This window comes from Amphibalanus amphitrite, unplaced genomic scaffold (assembly GCF_019059575.1).
Source record: "Amphibalanus amphitrite isolate SeventyFive unplaced genomic scaffold, NRLGWU_Aamphi_draft 000539F_arrow, whole genome shotgun sequence".
Classification (NCBI taxonomy): domain Eukaryota; kingdom Metazoa; phylum Arthropoda; class Thecostraca; order Balanomorpha; family Balanidae; genus Amphibalanus; species Amphibalanus amphitrite.
In genome coordinates this window covers 332,620-350,317 of record NW_024882033.1, presented here as the reverse complement: position 1 = coordinate 350,317, position 17,698 = coordinate 332,620, and the positions used below count along the sequence as shown (strand labels likewise).

Genomic DNA, 17,698 nt, shown 5'->3' with positions numbered 1-17,698 from the left:
GGCCCCGCGGAGCGGCCGGCCGCCGCCGGCGCGTCCCTCCTGCTGCAGCTGCAGTGAGTTTCCCTGCGGCTGAGACCTCTCCGGGAGCCGGAGGAGCCGAAGGGCCGCCAGAGTTTGGAGCGGGCCCACAGACGCGGGGGTCGCGGGCGGGCCGCCGCTGAGCCCGGCCGGCAGGTCACCGGAGACCCCCCGGCGCACCAAATATGGCGCCGCCGCCGGCTCCGACGAGCGTCGGCAGCGGCGTCCCCGGACCGCCGGGGCGTCGGCAGGTGTCGGTTCGCCCCCCGGCGGCGGATGCAGTGGCGCACAGGCGGCCCTCGCGCCGGGCCCGGCCGGACGTGCCGTCTGCGGGGGTTGCGGTGGCCGACCTCCGCTGGTAGACGCTCTCAGTTCAGATACCAACAGCCGTCACACTCCCCTCCTGAACACACGGGCGGTCGACCCACCGTTCTCACTGTGCTGACCAGTCGTGTCACTGTCGAGCTGCCACTGGGCCGCTCCGGCGGCGGTCGCGCTCCCTCCTCAGCCCCTGCTGGCCACGCTCTGTGCGAACCGGCCCAGCTCGCCAGCACCGACCGCCGCCCTTTGCCAATAAAAGGAGCCAATATTTACATCTGCCTATGAGGGCATCCCCATGCCAAGATCCATGGTGGTTGTTTCGTCCGGGGAGATGCGCCAGGGATCATCGCCAGGAAAAATGCCGACAAACGGCCAAATTTCGGGGGAGGAGGGTGGGCCGCGGCCGGTCGGCGCCAGCAGGACCGCTTCCAAGGCGGCCGAGCGGCCAAACGAGCTCGGCGGCAGCCGGGGAGCGGCACTTGTTGGCCGGCTGGCGGTCCGCAGCGGCCGCACCTCAGCCGAACCGCAGCTCAGGAGGAGGGGGCCGCGGCTAAAACGGCCCGTCCGTCGCGGCTCCGAGCTCTGTTGCAGACGACTCTGGGCGCGCGCCAAACGGCGCCGCTCACCGTCGCACGCGTCGTCCCGCTATTGCGTCGTAAAGGGCTCGAAAACGCCGTCGACGCCGACATTTGCATGTGGCGCCGACACAGCGCCGCCTCTGTGGCAAGCCGGCGCGGCACTGCGGCAGTCGCTGCGGCTGCTTCTGAAGTCGGTATGGGCGGGCTGCGGCGGGCGGCGCTCCTCTGATGGGCGGGAGGCATCCGGTGCTATCGCGGGTGGTAGAGCCTGCGCACACGGCTGAGATCTGCAAACGCACAGGAAGATAGGATCGCTTGAAATGTATTGGCTTTCAGGGAAACCCGTGAACATGAGCATTGAGCAATGGATGAATGCGTAGCGAGAACCAAACGTTCATATAAAAGTTCAATCCCATTGCAGTTGATTTCTGCGTCAGCTTCAGTTCGAGAAGAAAAAAAAAACACCATTGAACCATATTGAATTGATGTTTGAAGAAATCAGATAATCTTGTTATCGATGGCATCAGTTGTTCAGATGATCTTGGTAGGTATACCATCAGTGAAATTCTTGAAATTGTGCAGGATCCTAGTCCGCATCCTCAATGCCATTGGCTTTTTAAGACGTCACCAATCCAGAGTCGCTCGTAAGCTTCCCTTATCTGCTCTTTTCACCAAATAATAATCTGACCCGATATTTAAATCCGGTAAATAACTGACGAAACCGGATAAGTTGCATTCTAACATGCTGCTCTAAGAAAGCGGTTTCGTCGGATGAACTCGGCCCGTGGCCTGGCGCTGCAGTTGGGAATTTCTGTCTTCTTTGCCGTCCCGGGGGCCGGGGGTCGGCATCTATCGGCGCCGACGGGGCCGGTCGGATCGGTGCCAACTAATCAGGCGTCGCGGCGCACTGGGCCGGCGGCGACACAGAAAGGGACGGGCGCGGCGGGCGGCAGCGCGCCAGCCGCGACCGGCCGCCGGCTGGCTGCCGCCCAACGGACGGCTACCGCCGCCGGCAGCCAAAACACCGCACCCAACTGTGCCCCGGGCTACATCAGAGTCGGCCCATAGAGCGCATCGGCGCCATCCTTAGCCTCAGTCTCGGCCTTGGTATCAGCCAGACCAGTGCACAGTGTGGCCGAACACCAGTTTAGCGCGAATTTAATCCCAGCGCCGCTCGGATCCACTGGAAATGGTTCTCTGGTTCCAAAACTGACACTTACCCCTCGCCGGACTTATTGGTTTTCAAAATACGCGCCGGCCGAAGGGGGGAGGGGGGTTGGTACGACCCCAGTCGCTGTTTCGCCCCTGATGGTGCTAGAGCCCCGCGGAAAAAAACGAGCGTGTGCGCCGTTACGAGACGCAGCGACTGGTATCCGATTTTAAGGTCTCAGGCCAGCCTGTGACCTCTGAGGTCAGGTCAAGTGAACTAGGCGCGGATTCATTTTTTATTAATAACTTCGCGAAAAAATGCCGCAGAGCCGCAATTTTGGTATCATCATGTTCGCCTCACTCAGGCGCGTCGAATGGTATACTTTTGTTCGGCTGAAGTTAACTTAAGGTGTTGACCGTGGGTCAAGGTCAGGTCAGAGTCCTCCAGATCACGAAGTTGGTTGAAGGAGGTCATGTTGCATATCATTCGATTCGGCAAGTCTTCCTGAGTCCATTGGTGGCTTTCTCGACTCGCTAGCTCAATTTAATCGGGAGTTATTGACGAAAAACTCTTATTACCCTAGTGACGTCATAAATGACGTCACGTAAGACCAACAATGCATAAGTGAAGCATCGGACCTTGCAAGGAGTGCATGAAATCACGATTTCGTGTGCTTGAGATAGTTTATTAGGCTGGAGCCTGTCCGGCCGCGCCGCCCCCGACCTTGGTCAGGTCACATAGGGCGGCCGACTAGACATGTTCAAAGCTGAGTTGACGGCAAATAGGCAAAAACTGGCAACTGAAACTTGCTCGCTTATGTTCAGAAAGGTGCGGAGAGTTCAGCCATGCCCTATTCGTCATATCCATTTTTATCCATTTTGACATTTTTCAACTTCTTTATTAAATACTATCGTGAGAACGATACACATGCAGGGCTCTTGTTCTAACTCATTAAACTCAAAAACCCTTCATTGAAAAGCTACCATGATAGCAGAAACAGCTTCATCATGAATTGTGCTATCCGGTGATATGCTATTTTCTCATATATCTTCTCGAAACTTCCGTAAAATTTACGTTGAAAACTGGACATATTTATCAGTACCATAGCCCGATTTTAGGAACCGGAGCGTGGGTCTACTTTCGGCAGGGATATAAGTCCTCAAATGGTAAAGTGGCTTAAAAATAAGGTTCTATCCGATAACTTCAGACAATTTCCTACCCACTGATAGGTATAAATAACAGTTTATCGAAAGTCGGGTTTTTGATTAAATTCGCGCTAATCTGGTATTCGGCAAGACCGTGCAGTGGCTCCATTCGCAGCCTCAGTCACACTCAGATTCCGTCCGGCGTCCAGAGCTCCAGCCCTAGCCAGAGTTGCTGCAGCAGGCGTAGCCGCTGTTACAGCGACAGCCCTGCCCTAGTTCCAGCTCCAACCCAGCCTTAGCCCCCCCCCCCCCTAAGAACTAGTTACCCAGCCCCATCCCCAGCTCCGCCGCGGCCCCTGCGCCAGTGCCGGTGCTGATAGCAACGATGATAGATGATTGGTGGACGTCGGCGACAGGGGGCTGCCGGCGCGCGTCTGAGGCGCCGCCCCCGGCCGATCCACCCCCGAGCTCCGCCTACCGCCCCCGACCGATCCACCCGTGGACTCCGCCTACCGCCCCCGAGCGACCCACCCCCTGGACTCCGCCCACCGCCCCCGGCCGACCCACCCCCTGAGCTCCGCCCACCGCCACCGGCCGACCCACTTAGAGCGCCGCCCACTGTCTTTCGGTGGGATAACGGCGACTTTGCTCGCCGAACTGTCCATTTAACTCCCTTAGTATGGGGCTGTTCTGTCCGACTTCATCGCGATCTCCCCAGCTTATCAACTGCTCTTCGGGGCTTAACCGAAGCGGATGTTATATAACACTGAGTTTTACTGGGGAAGGGCTTCACAAAGTATTGGATGCCTCAAACCCGTACAGCCAACACCTCATGTGCGTAGGGCGAGCAGTGGAAAACAGCAAACTGCCGCCTCCGGATTGGCTGATTTTGACCCGATTGTAGCCGCATCGTTCCCAATGTCCGCCAGCTGAGCTTTTGGCTGTGGATTATCTTTCACTGAATTTGTGAATAACAACATTTCCCATCGATGTTACTCGAATTTATTTCATACATACCGTTTACCACTCCATTGCCTGTTCTTTCCTCTCCACCACGGTCATGTGCTCGCTGGCGACGGCTGGTGCTGGGAACGGCGGTCGGCTGGTGCAGGGAACGGCTGGTGCAGGGAACGTCGGTCTCTGTTGTCACCTTTTGGTTACTGGCTTGGTGTGTGCTTCTCCCGCTAACCGTGTGCACTCTGTCAACTAACAGCATACTTTTTGAAAGCTTAAATCCTTCAATATGTTGCGTGACCCCACTAACATGGCTGTCTTGTTCACCTGGTGTGCCCTTCTGTCTCCGTTTTGCTGCGACGCCTTGCAGGCTCACAAACCCTCTTTTGTTTCTCTAATTTCATTTCTCTCTTAATCTTTCCCGCCTTTATTTCTCTCTATCTCCTTTTCTGAGCTTTCCGTTTTTTTCCTTGCCATTTTGTCTTTTCTCTATGTTTTATCTATTTTTCTTTTGCATAATTTCTCATATTTCCTTTTTCTTCTTTTCATTTCTTCACCCGGTGTGCTTGCGCTGCTCTATGGCTGCCCGCACCGCCGCCCCACCTCACTCACTAACCCGTCTGCCTGTTCTCTCGCGCGCCGTGTGCCCGCCTCCCCGCTCCGCTGTGGCTTCGTGTGTGGGTGGCAGGCCACCACCACCACCACCACAACCACCACCACCCAGCCATGTACCTGCAGCAGTGGCCGGGCGCCGACTTCAGCGGCTGCTTCCACTACGGTGAGCCGCCTCTGCACGCCCGCTAGTCAGTCAGCCCGTCCGCCTGCCTCTCTGTCTCTGTATGTCTGCATCTCTCTCAGCCCAGCGTGAGAATGTCCGAAAGGCCGGCCCTGTCCTGTCCTTTCTGCCCTCAAATTATTTCTGTCAGTGCTGATCCCGTGCATGGTGTCTGTATCGGAGATACGATCGCGGCCTGAATGTGCCTGCTTCCTTCCCTCTGTGTCTTGAGACTCGAGTACCGTGATCTGTCTCCTAAATTTCATGCCCTGCCTCCCGCGCCTCGTGGCCTGCCTCCCACGTATCATGGCCTGTCTCCTACGTCTGGTTGCCTGTCTCCCGCATAGCGTGGTTCATCTCGGACCACCCGCTCTTGGCGCTGAGTGAATGACTCCGCTGCGCGCTCAGCTCCCCGGCACGTGCCACCCCGAGCAGCGTGAGTCGTCCCCTGGCAAACCGAGCCGCGCCGTCACCTACTCACGACGATCGTCATCGTAGCGCCCCCTCTGCGCCCTCGTGAATGGCCGCCCCTGACCCTCCAATTAATGCCAACTGGCCGGCGGCGCGGCGCGCGGCTCCAGCCCGGGCGGCGGCCAAGAGTGTGCCGGTCGGCCGCCAACAGCCACATGTGTGCCGACGCCGCCACCACCCGTGCCGGTGCCCACGCGCACTCACGCCGTCCCGTGCGGTGCCAAAATCCATGTGTGGCGGCGGCCAAGTGTCGTGGCCTGGCGAGGTGACGGCGGCCAGCCGAGCTGGGGACGCAGCCATCCCCTGGCAGCTGGCAGCTGCTGAACGCCACAGGGGAGTGACGCCGAGCGGGGCGGATGGCACGAGTATGATTGCTATTAACTGTACAAGATAAGATAATAGTAGGAAGAGCATTGCTTGTTTTACCAAGTTCTTAAGTTTTAATCCTTCAAGTCCTGGCGACTCGCTGCTCCCTGCTCCTGGAATATCGGGGATAAGAGGGCGGCGGCTCTCAGTAACTCCAACTTCCGTGCATAGATGGCGTTAGTGGTAGGCGCCTGCGGTGATGCTGTGCCGCATAGCTCGAGGCGGAGAACTGCGCCAAATACCTAATCCATGACTGCGCTGTGCGCGCGGTCGCACGATCGCCGAGTGCGTGCTGTAGGCGGCTATGTTGAGATGTCCGGATTCTCTTCAAGAATAAATTCGTTTCTAGATGAACTTTAGATGCATCTAGTGCGAAGTAGAACTATCTGCAAGTTCTTCGACACTGTCGAAGACACTCCGAGCACACTGATAGACATCGTGGAAAGCTGTAAACGCGCTGATGAAGCATCAAGAAGGGCTCCCGTCTGCTTTTATTTTCCGGTTAATCTGTAATCTTTCTGCCGTATTGTTTTTGTTTCCTGTTTTTATGTCCTCCAATTGCGACGGGGTCGTAGCGCGTCTGGCGTCTCCACTCGGCGCAGTGCGGGCCGTTTTGCGAAATTGGTCGGTGATCCGGCGGCCTGGCCCGGGTCCAGGTCACAAAATAAACAGAGATGTCATTAATTTATTTCCCGCTCTGCGTGGCTCGCTGGACGCCATCCGTGACAGACGAACCATTAGCCGAGACGTGCCGACCTGCCTGTGACGGGTAACGGACCGACCTGTGACGGTTGAACGGAACTGTGACGGGTGGCGGACCGACCTGTGACGGTTGAACCGATCTGTGACTGGTGGCGGACTGATCTGTGACAGGTGGGGCCAGCTCCTGAGGGCCGACCCGTGATGGGTGGGTGTCCATTACTGCCACGCACATACGCGCACACACGCATTTCAGAGAGACATTACGACAGGTGTCTGGGGTCAAGGGAAGGGAACTAGGCTACCCGATCGGCACGTGGGGTCATTTTCATCAGGACGGCAATGAGGTTTTGGGCGGAGGAAAGGAGTGATTGAGATATTGCAGTAAGCTTTTGCGAAACCATGTGGAAATTAATCGCCGCACCTTTATGACCGTCTTGTTGCGTTGTGAGCGATATTTATCTGAATAGCGGTTTGTTCCTTTTTCCTCGATCATATGCGATTCATTTTATTTTATTTTAATTGTAGATGCATTTATTAGCATGCGTTTTGAAATCGCTGCATTGCTTAGTTCCGATGAAATGACTCGCTGAGCTGATAATTTTGCACCATTCAAGCGGAACAGTTCTGTCCTGTGGCTCGCGAGTGACGTTGCTCAGGGATATTGGGGGTTGTGTGGAGTTAAGCAGTCACATTACCCCTCTCATCACGCCCTCTATATAATTTGTGTGGCGCGCTGTGTCGCCAGGTCACTACAACCACAACCCGTACACCGGCGTGCTTCCCAACGACACCGTTATGACCACGGGCGTCTTCTCGTCGGCAGAACTGTGGCGACTCTCCAAAGGTAAGTGCCGGGGGAGCAGACCAGATTCTGCTGTGTGAACAAAAGTAATGAGTGATATGTGTAAATGGATCTTGTGTAGGAGGTGAATGGCGTTTAAATTCTTTTAGCTGACTGAGAAAGAAATCGGACACTTTATTGGCTGAGGTCATGTATGGGGGGAGGGGAACAAAATTCAATCGCGGAAACGTGCGCATAGCCTGGCGTTTTATATTCATCTTTTCCCTTCTTTTGGCAGCGTTTGCTTTTCGTAGAGTCCTGTGTGCGAGTGTGGACTGAGGTGCGGCTTTTGGGCGTGCGACTGGGGAATGACCCGTCTGACTCGTCGGTCCTATCCTGCGATCCCTGTGAGCTCTCTACACCTGATCCCCGACGGCGCCACGGGAACTTTATCTCTGACACCTCGCCGCCACCCACCAGTCTTCAGCGCGCGAGCCCAACCGCAGATCCACGCCAGTCCGCCGCCGATCCACCCTTCCCACCCCTCCCCCTCCCCGTGCTCCCTGTCCCCTCCGTTCCGACCGATTTATTCCACGCATGCCGTCGTAACCGGGCAGGGGGATTATTTTCGCGTATCGCAGGTTTATCAAGGCGCGCCCAATTTCTCAAGTTGGATCATAAAAGGCGCGCGCGGTCGTCGCCGCCCGATTGCGGGTCGTCTGTATTGTGTGTGTGGCCGATGTGGTGGCGGTGCAGTCAGCCGCGGGGAACAGCTGCCGCTCACGGGCTGGGGGAGGACCGGGGAGGGACGTCTCCCGGCGGCCAAGCGCTGCGAGAAGAGCATCCGGGCGAACCGAACGGCCAGGCAGATTGGATCTGATTGAATGACAGTCGTATAGTTCAGGATTTTGGGATGCACTTTGCTCGTAGTATGTTATGAACTGAAATATGGGTCTATAGTAGGGTTGTAGATATTGTCAAGTCGGGATCTAGCGCTACTATCGCCACGGTACGTATTTACAGCGCTGCAACATTCCCTAACACCAGTCCCGAGTATTGTAACAAGTCAACTTTACCAAGCTCGCGTGTCAGTTCCTAGATTCAAGGATGCCGAGTTGCGACCTCGTTTACGCTCGCACAGTCTTTTTCATAAAGTTAAGAAAATTCAAACGTCTTTAGATAGGAAAATTCCAAATTAACCCGCGCCCCACTGGGGGGGGCTATTTATAGCCCCCCCTCCCGTTTTTCTGCAATAACTTCCAAACCGCTTGACGGATCGACGCCAAACTTTCAGTACCTTCGGCTGCATCAATTTGACACCTTGTGTCAAAATTTGAACTTCGTACCTACCATAGGTCGGCCGGAAATGACGTCAGAGTGACGTCATGTTCGTCCGATTTCGACGCAAAACATTGAACCACGGCAATCGCTCCCAAGAGCTCAGTTTTTAAGCTAGATCCAATTTCTTTGCATGAAAGAACTCAGAATTGACCGCGCTATGAAACTGCTATCTCGGATTTTCAAAATTTTGAAAATTTCGAAAATTGTATATAATAATATTCAAAATTTATATTTTTATATTTTTTTCAAAAGGTTTTTGACTTTTCGAAAAAACGGAATATATGTAACAGAACGCATGATTATGACTAACTCTAGCAAGTTTTAGCTAAATATCTTCAAAAATGGCCAAGTTATACGCATTATTGCAAAAAATTCACAATTATTAATTTTTCAAATCAATTTTTCAGTACGTATTTGGCATCGTACACCAATATAAATGGCACCATCGTGTTCCTGAGCTCAAACTGCATCCAATAGACACCTTTTTTGTTGAAAAATTTCAACTTCAAAATTTGACCTTTTTTGACCTGAAAGTGACCTGACCTAAGCTAAATTCGACTCAAAATGACCTCGAATGACATAGACGACATGAAATTCGAAATCTATGGCCTAAATGGACCATAAAACATGTGTCACGTGACCGACGCATGATATAATATTTTCGTGACCTGTGATGACCTGACCCTGACCTGAAAATCAAAGTACAAGGTTGGTACCCGCAAGGTATCTAGAGCATCTGTTCACGAGTGTGGAAACCAAAAATGAGCCTGATCTGACTTGTAAGACGGCGGCCAGAGCCCAAAATGTGAACAAGCCAAAGTGCTAATAATGTTTACTTTGACCTGACCTGTGACGTCATCGGTGACCTCGAGGTCAATGAAATTAGGTTTCGTTCGACAGATTTTCCGGGGCTATCAGACGCCGTTTGAATTTTGACGATCGGCCCAGTAGTTTCGGAGTTAGGAGGGGGGGGGCTATGAATAGCCCCCCCCCCCCCCAGTAGGGCGTGTTATACACAGACCCCAGTGGGGCGCGGGTTAAATCCTGGGCCCCGTCGCAGCTCCTACAGGCAGAGCGTACTAGCTTAGGGTGGCTTCTCGAACCCTATAGTCGTCAGGAGGGGATCACCGCTCCCCAATCCTACCGGCCAGTCGCTGCCTCCTCTTGTGTCGTATAATTAGCCTGCTCGCAATGAGAGGTGGCCCAGGAGCGTCCAGCCGGCAGTGGACGGTGGACCCTATTGTGGCCGGGCTAACGAGACGCACCCAGATTGGACGGGATACTCACACTGTGCGTGGCTAGCGGGAACGTTAGGGGTATTCTCATAGCGCGGCCGGAGAAGGGCTCTATGGGGATTTTCACATTGCGGCGAGTGGGGGATATTGTGTAACTCGCAATGGGGCAGGGGGCTAGTAGGGGAAATGTGGTGGAATACAATAAATACAGCGAAACTAGCTGGGGAACAATGTAAGATACAAAAGCATAGCCAATCAGCACAGGAACACTGTAATTCACAATGCGGCTAATGATGGGGGAGACCTCAGGACTCTCGAAGTCGAACACTTTGCAGGACTAATGCGCGACTGACGAAAGAACACCATGGGCCCGTCTGGTGTTACATAATATTTGGGGAGGGCGGCACGATTCTGACATAGCGGTAGGTAAAATAGTAGTTATAACGAAAAAGGTGTCTCAGTCCCTCTTTGCGTTGCCTGGTTCAAGGTATTTTTAGTTGTTCGACCCGTTGCTGCTTTTTATGTGCATGGTCTTTCTTTTTGTTCTTTTTAGTATTTGTACCATTTTATAGTTTTTTCCCCTTTGAATCGTTCGTTTTTTCTTTTACATTTTTATCTCAGTTTTCTCTCCCTTGAACCTACTGGCTACATTATTTATGCTTACCAATGCATTCTAATGCTTGGTAATAGTTGACCGAACCGAATTTGTGACGACCATTGTGTCACCCGGTCCGACTGACCGCTCTCGTGGGTCTCCTCCGGTCCGTCCCTTATGACCGTTCCCCTGGGTTCTCGACGGTCGGTCAGCGAGTCCGACTTGCCTCTCCCGTGGGTCGGACTGAGGTCCGGCCCTTATGACCGCTCCCCTGGGTGCTCTCGGTCGGCCCGGGCTCCGCCGGCTCCCCGCGGGCGGAGTTGGGTGTCACCCACGGCCGTGATTTGTCTGTGCGCGGCGGCGGCGCGGCTGCCGCCCATCAGGCTCCTTCCGTCGGGGCGCCTCGTCAGCAGCCGGCCTGTATAACTTACCGCCGGTGGGGCCGACGGCAGCCGCCCGCCCCCTGGCCGGACGGAACGCAGTGGTGGCCGGCCGGCCGGCCTGACGCCGCCGAGCCGGCTGTACCAGTGCACCGCGAGGAGAGCACGGCTTCCACGTGCACCGTGCGGCGCCGAAAGAGATGGCACAAAATTGTGGCACGAACATCGTTTCTGCTCATACAATTGTTCGATTTCTCACGTGATTTTGTTAGGTCCATTTAATTTATAATGATCCCTCTGCCGCATTGAATATGTGATGGAGCTTGGCGTGGTAAAGCTTCGAATGGTCGATCAAAATCGGTCAATGACATATTGACGGGTGCCCGGCGGTGACTGTCTTGGCCGCCTATGATACAGCACAGCTGCGCCACCCTTCCCGACTGGCGGTGTCAGTGTGACACCCCTGCCGCCCTGCCGGTGGCGGTGTCACCCTTGCCGCCCCGGCCGGTGGCGGTGGCGGCCCGGTGCGCGGCGATGGATGGGCCGCCGCCGCCGCCCACTAATGACTGCTCTCCAGCGACAGTCGGCACACGGAAGCCGCCAGCCGCCGCCGGGAAATGAACTCGCCGCCGCCGATCTGGCCGCCCGAAAACATCGCCGTAAAGATGATGGATCCGCGACGACGTGCGTGTCGCCTCCCGGGCGCCGAGGGCGCACATTAGCCGCTTTGTTGGCCTGAGAGGCGCCCCCGCCGAGTACTCTGTCGGTCCGACGGTGCGCCGGCCGGCCGCCGAGCCGCCCGCCCCGCCCAGATACCGTGCAGTGCTGCATTGGAGGCCCGCCGCCGCCCACGGCGCTCGCTCCAACACGGACCCGTCTCGATTACTGCACAGAGCCGCGGTCAGTGGACGGTGACCTGGACAAGGCGTTATGAATAATGAACGTCGGACCGGCCTTGGTGTGTGACCTCCTTATCGTACCGCGTGGCGAGACCTCAACCGAATAGATCAGATCGTGCTGGGCTTACTGAACGGTGCAATCGTGTGCAGCCGTTTTAGATGTTTCTGTCAAGTTTTTAGGCTTTGCGTCGGGTTATTGAGAAGAGGATTAAATCCTTGAAGACTGGTTAGGACTCATTTTCGAAATGTTAAGGGCTCGAAATATTGATCTCATTGGCAAGATATGTGGTTTGTGAGAGCTACCACGTCACGTTGAAGTCCTCGTGAGAAGTCTGATCCTGGCTTAATTTCGACTTTTGAACTCGTTTGCTCATAGTCTGGACAGGTCATCGGAACACGACTGTGACATCATGCACAGTAGGAGAACGGTTCCGTAAAACCACAAACCATTGTGGTTGGCGTGTGTCAAGACAGGTAGCTTGGTTGCTTGGTTAGTCGCTCGTGCGGCAGGATTCCTCGCCGTGGTGCTTATGGCTTAGTGGATGGGATGAGCCGCTATTGCCCCTCTGCTCGGAACAAGCCAAGGCGAGATCTGCAGCACGTGGATGGTCTTTGCATCTATAGTGAGGTGTGTATTGCACTTAAACCCTCTTGATGTGAAAAAGTGTGAATTTAACGTTAGTATATCAGCATTGTTTGAACACGTCTGAAGTCAATCTGTTCAAAAGACCCTGAATTCTGTCTTAATCTGAGAAGCGAAGTGTAAATTGAAGTAGAGTGATAAAGCCCAGAATAGAGACGGTAGTGGTTTGAGACTGTCTACACTGATACCCAGCCCCGGGCACCTGAACCGACTCGGAGTCGCCGGCACGAACCCGGCTATCGGCCGATGTGTTCGATTAATGCACCCCGCAGGGACGGCGGACTCCCCCGCCGACAGACGCCGCGGCAAATGATCGCGACTGGGGACGGGACACGGGGGAGGAAGGGTTTATCTCAGCCTCCCCTCGCCGCTTCAGACGGGACCCATCCGAATGGGCCGCCCTGGAGGATCGTTAGCGATAGCGGCCGCGGTGGTTTCCTGCGTCAAACGCCTCATTTAGAGGAGAATTAACGTTAGGAGGTGGGAACAAGGTAATTTTTTGCGCTCTAAACGAGTAAAACCTGACATCAACACCCTTTTATGAAATTTTCTTCCATTCCGTTATAGACCAGGGGAATGTTTCCACTTTAGAAAATTGTGCGTTTGTTATCTTCTCCGGAGCATCGGACTTCTGAGAAATGTCGGGATTCTCAAGCCGCAAAACGCTAGAGTAAGGGGGAGATAATTTTTTGCAACGCATATCTGCATAATCGTGGGAGATTCAAACTGCAGCAATTACAAATAAACACCTTAGAATTATTGGTGGCATTTGGTGCTGACCAAATGTCAGTACCTAATCGCTGAAGTGAAATTTATGTTTTAATTAGGTAACTACATACCTACCCTTTTTGAAGTGGTTTCAGTCAACTATCTGCCAAAGTTTGGAGATCAGTTATGACTAATGAGCTTGCTTTTGAAAATGGGTTTCCCAAGCCATCTCTTTATTTCGAGATTGGAATGTAGAATATGTTTAGAGCATGTTGATTTTTTTTCACACTCACATAAACAGGTTTTCATCAGGCTCTGGGTATTTCTGTCATCTCATTTCACTAACTAGCTGTTGCTGACGTTCGATGTTTGTTGTTCGAACATCTCAAGTTCGCTGTCTCGATGTTGAACCGCCGCCAGGGAGGGTGTTGTTCGGTCCGGGTTTTTCCGTTCTCTGTGTCGGTGTGAGTGGGTGGGCCGCTGACCTGACCCCGCGCCCTCTGGCCTTGTGACGTCGATCTGCTCCGCTGCCAGCCAGCCGGGACTGGGGCGTCGCTCGGTAGAGCTGTGAAGATACAGCGCTGACGGATCACACGGCTGTCGGTGACTGACTGAATGTCTGAGTCAGTTGTCGGGCGGTGATTCAGGCGACCTGCCGAGTATCGACTGACTGTTGTTGCTCGCTGGTTTCGTCCGACCCTGACTCAGTTTGTTCGTGTAGCCAACCCCATGTTCTCTTGTCGGATTTTGTGTCTGAACTTTGTGTGTTCTGGCTTTTGGTTCCAAATCCGTATTCCACGGTGTGTGGGTTCAACTCTGCATGCTGGAACGTCTTCTGTTCTCTCCGTCATGTAACTCAACGGTCACGGCTTTGCCCGACAGTGTCCGTCAAGTCAGGTTGCTCTGAATCCGCCTCCGTCTGGCCCTGTCTGCCTGTCCACCTACTCGGTCCTGTCATACCCTGTCCGACTGTCTGGATATGTCTTGATTGTATGGTGCACAGTCCTGTCTAACTGTCGGACTGTCTGACTGTCACACAGGTTCAATTGTCTCGCCGAACGGGATCAGTCCGGCCACGCTCACCACCATCAAGGTGGAGAACTCGTCGGTCAACTACTACTGCAGCAGCTACACGCCGCCGGCGCCTGACCACCACGGCATGCTCGTCTCGGGCGCATACTGTGAGTACCCGAGCTTACAGGTCACCGGGGTAGGGCCCTAATGGGAGTCCCCAACTCACTACCGGCGCCTCACCACCACGGCATGCTCGTCTCGGGCGCATACTGTGAGTACCCGTGATGCACACACCTCACCCTCCTGAGTACCCGAGCCATAGTCACTGCCGGCGCCTGACTACCACGGCATGCTCGTCTCGGGCGCATACTGTGAGTACCTGCGGTACCCAGTTCACGGCCACAGGGCTAGGATACTGCTGTGAATACTTCAGCCATACAACCTGAGCCATCCCTCCATGCCCCCCCCCCCCCCCCCTGCCCCTGCACCACAGGCTGATGGTCCTTCATGGTCCTATGCCGACGCAAAATGTCAGGGATTTGCTATGAAGACTCTTTGAGACTTTTGCTGGCTGACGAACCACTGGGTTTGATCCCAAGTGCTGAACTTCTGTCAGGGCGGCTCAGTAGTCAGTGTTGTCGGATGTCGGCTGTGGCGCCCCCTGCGCTGCAGCAGCAGCCCCAGACCGTCCTCTGGTGGCGTTTTCCTTGTGTCAGTGTGTCAGTGTTGGTGTGCCATCTGACACCCCGTTCCCCCGACAGCCGGCGGGGGTACGCTGTGTTAGCGTCAGTGTCAGTGTGTCAGTGTTGGTGTGTCATCTGACACCCCGTTGCCCCGACAGCCGGCGGGGGTACGCTGGCGATGCCGCGCGCCTCGCACAGTCCTGCTGCCGAGCCGCGCGTCAAACGGATGCGCCGGCTCAGCTCTGACGAGGAGCGCGAGCGGCAGGCTGAGATCGGCTACTACGGCCAGTCGCCCGTCTCGCTGGCCTCGCAGGGCTCATGGCATGCCGACGTCGACCACGGCACGCTGGGTGAGTGTTTGTCCCAGCCGCCCGCCCCTCCCTGCCGCATGCTGTACAGGCGACAGGCCTGCCGCGTCCCCCCTTATCGTTCGTCCGTGCCGATTAGACCCGCGGCCTCCCAGCCTCCCTCCCTGCGCCCTCCCTCTCTCGGCCGTTCCGACCGGCTGCTGTGAGACCCTGTGTGTGTGACGTGCCGGTCTGTGTGTGCGTGTGTGTGTGCGCCGACCACTAACGGAGCGCTCCTCTGCTACAGCGGGCGCCGCCCTTCCCCTCGTGCGCACCCCCTCGTCGGAGTCCTCTGGTCAGGAGCACCGCCAGGCCGGCAGTCCGCATCACAGAGAAGGTAACCGTAGGCACAGGGTGGATAAGGGGTGGGTCAGATAGTAAGGAAACATATCCACCTTTCACATGCGCTATAAAACGGCCGGGTGATGGGCTGGATTGGAGCGTCGATTTCAGGGGCATTGTCACGCAGGGCTGGACTGGGATAAAGAAACCAAGGGAGATCAGCGTCGGGGGAGAGGCCACAAACATTGGCACTACGAATTGAAACAACACTTTATCCTTGGTGAAATGGAACAGGTGGTCTTCTTTGCCAAATTTAGACATAGCGCCTTGGTGGGGAATCAGATGGAATGGGGGGCTTGATAAGATTATGTACATGATATGGGCTGACACATTATCCTACTGAGAATCTCGACGTTCAGCTGCCGCCCTTCCACCAGGGCTCAGCGGGCATTGTGAGTTTCAGGCACATTTGTCGAATTTGTGTGCCCGTTTTTGTGTGCTCAGCTACCCAGTCCAGCCCCGCCACCCATTAGCCCGCGTGTTTCCCATTATTAACACTGAGATATTTGTACGGATGTCAGTAGCATTCTTAGATAGTTCGTCCGTCCAGTCAGAGAGGGTGTCGTTTTGCTCCCTATAGAAAATCGTGTCCCAGTGTCACCACCCGGCTATGTAGTGACTTACAGTGTTGTGCCATTGTCCACCGTCCCACCTACTCACATAACCATATGGATCAGTCAGCAGTGCAAGCTGTTTATGAAGAATACCGAGTCTTCAGCTTGGAATCCCTGGAATTCTAGTGACGTTTGCTGCTCTGGGAAAGAATGTGTTGAGATTATGTCAAGATATCAAGCAGACAAGTATTTTCATATTTTTGTGTGGTCCGTAAGTGTATGTCTGTGTGCACAACTTATGATCTATGTTATTTGCCTCCCGCTCTGTGTGGTATGTGCGTGCCGCCGGCCGACTCTCCACGGCACCAACTGTCTGACACGATTCGCTACCTTTGCCAGCCGGTCTGTCCAACATGATACTGCCGAGCGCCAGTTACTACCAGGAGGGCGAGCAGCACAGCCCCGGCAAGTACCAGGAGAACGGCCACGACACATTCTCAGACTTTGTAACGCTGGTCTGTCAGGAGGCGCAGAACACGCAGCCCCAGGTGGGTATCTATCCCTCCCTCCCCCTGCACGAGAGCTTGTCCGCCCGACGGCACGGGTCGACCCGGCCGGCCGGGCGGAGAACCGGCCGTAGACCGCAGGCCGCAGACCGACCCCGTAGTCAGAGAGTGCCGTGTCGTCTGTCCGTTTGCCGCGGTCCCCGCGTGTATTGCCAACTAGTGAGCAGAGCAGTACAGACAGTCTGACTCTCAGCAGTCTGTTAGACTGAGTAGTCAGACTACATCCGCTGCATGCCCCCTGCCACGGCCTGAGTACCTAACCCGGCTGGCCGCGCCGCCGTCTGCGCGCGCTCGCCCGTGTGTGCTGTTTTAGACGTGGAAGTCGTCTACGATAACCAAATCTAACGACGCCAGCCGACTGCAGTGGAAAGAAGGCAAGGTGAGATCATCAGCTGATACGCCCTGGCCTCTACCTACTAAACCTAGCGGCTCTATCGTCCGAGCCCGGAAAGATTTTAAATAGTTAGTGGCTAGTGCATGCGTTTTGTAGCAATCGTAATTAATCGGAATGCAGCTTTTTATTCAGCTTGGTTCATATGCTATATCATTTCTTGAATAAATGAAATGGTCCGAGATTTTGAGAAGCTAAAAGCTTGTAACAGAACGACGATGGTGTGAGATAAGTTCAGTCGAGATCTAATCGGTTATACCTTTGCGGCCAGAGCAGTCCAATTTTTCAACGATCCGGCGGCTATGTTCCTCCAATGCGCAGGCTGCTGTTATTGCGTGAAAATCGTGTGCCCCGCCGTGTGCGGTCGTTGTGACTCTCCACTAACCGCCTCTCCCTGCAGGCGTCCGTCCCGACTGGCAGCGTGTCAGTGACTACCGGGGCCGGCACAGGCCGCGCGCAGCACAAGTACTACAACACTAGTATGCTGCCGCCGCCGCCTCCGCCGCCCATGGCGCGGCCGGTGGCCATCATACGCTCCACAGGTGAGGGAAAGACGCGGAGAGTGGGACACCTGCTTCATTGAAGGGGCAGAACTGTCCACTTGGGCAGGGTTTTATTATGCCGCTTGATTTACGTGCTTCGGCATATAATTTGCAGACTGGCTATGGGCTGAATTTGTGCTCCACCAGTCAGCATTCGTCCCCTATTACCTACTCACAGTCTGCAAGCCTCTCAGGTT

General features: G+C 54.9%; 1 protein-coding gene across 18 annotated transcripts in view; it reads left to right on the top strand.

Moving 5' to 3' along the window:
- Positions 1–17,698, top strand: part of LOC122393524 (nuclear factor 1 X-type-like) — a 46,072-nt gene that overhangs the window by 24,495 nt on the left and 3,879 nt on the right. For 5 of the 18 annotated variants that reach the window (XM_043389677.1, XM_043389672.1, XM_043389668.1 and 2 more), the window contains 7 exons: positions 7,226–7,324; positions 14,103–14,243; positions 14,918–15,109; positions 15,354–15,443; positions 16,402–16,550; positions 16,882–16,947; positions 17,360–17,501. In XM_043389677.1, coding sequence (XP_043245612.1) covers positions 7,226–7,324; positions 14,103–14,243; positions 14,918–15,109; positions 15,354–15,443; positions 16,402–16,550; positions 16,882–16,947; positions 17,360–17,501 — 879 coding nt within the window. Of the gene's footprint in view, positions 1–4,854; positions 4,945–7,225; positions 7,325–14,102; positions 14,244–14,917; positions 15,110–15,353; positions 15,444–16,401; positions 16,551–16,881; positions 16,948–17,359; positions 17,502–17,698 lie in introns of all 18 variants that reach the window. The other 13 variants (XM_043389667.1, XM_043389662.1, XM_043389664.1 and 10 more) reach the window with 6 other exon arrangements.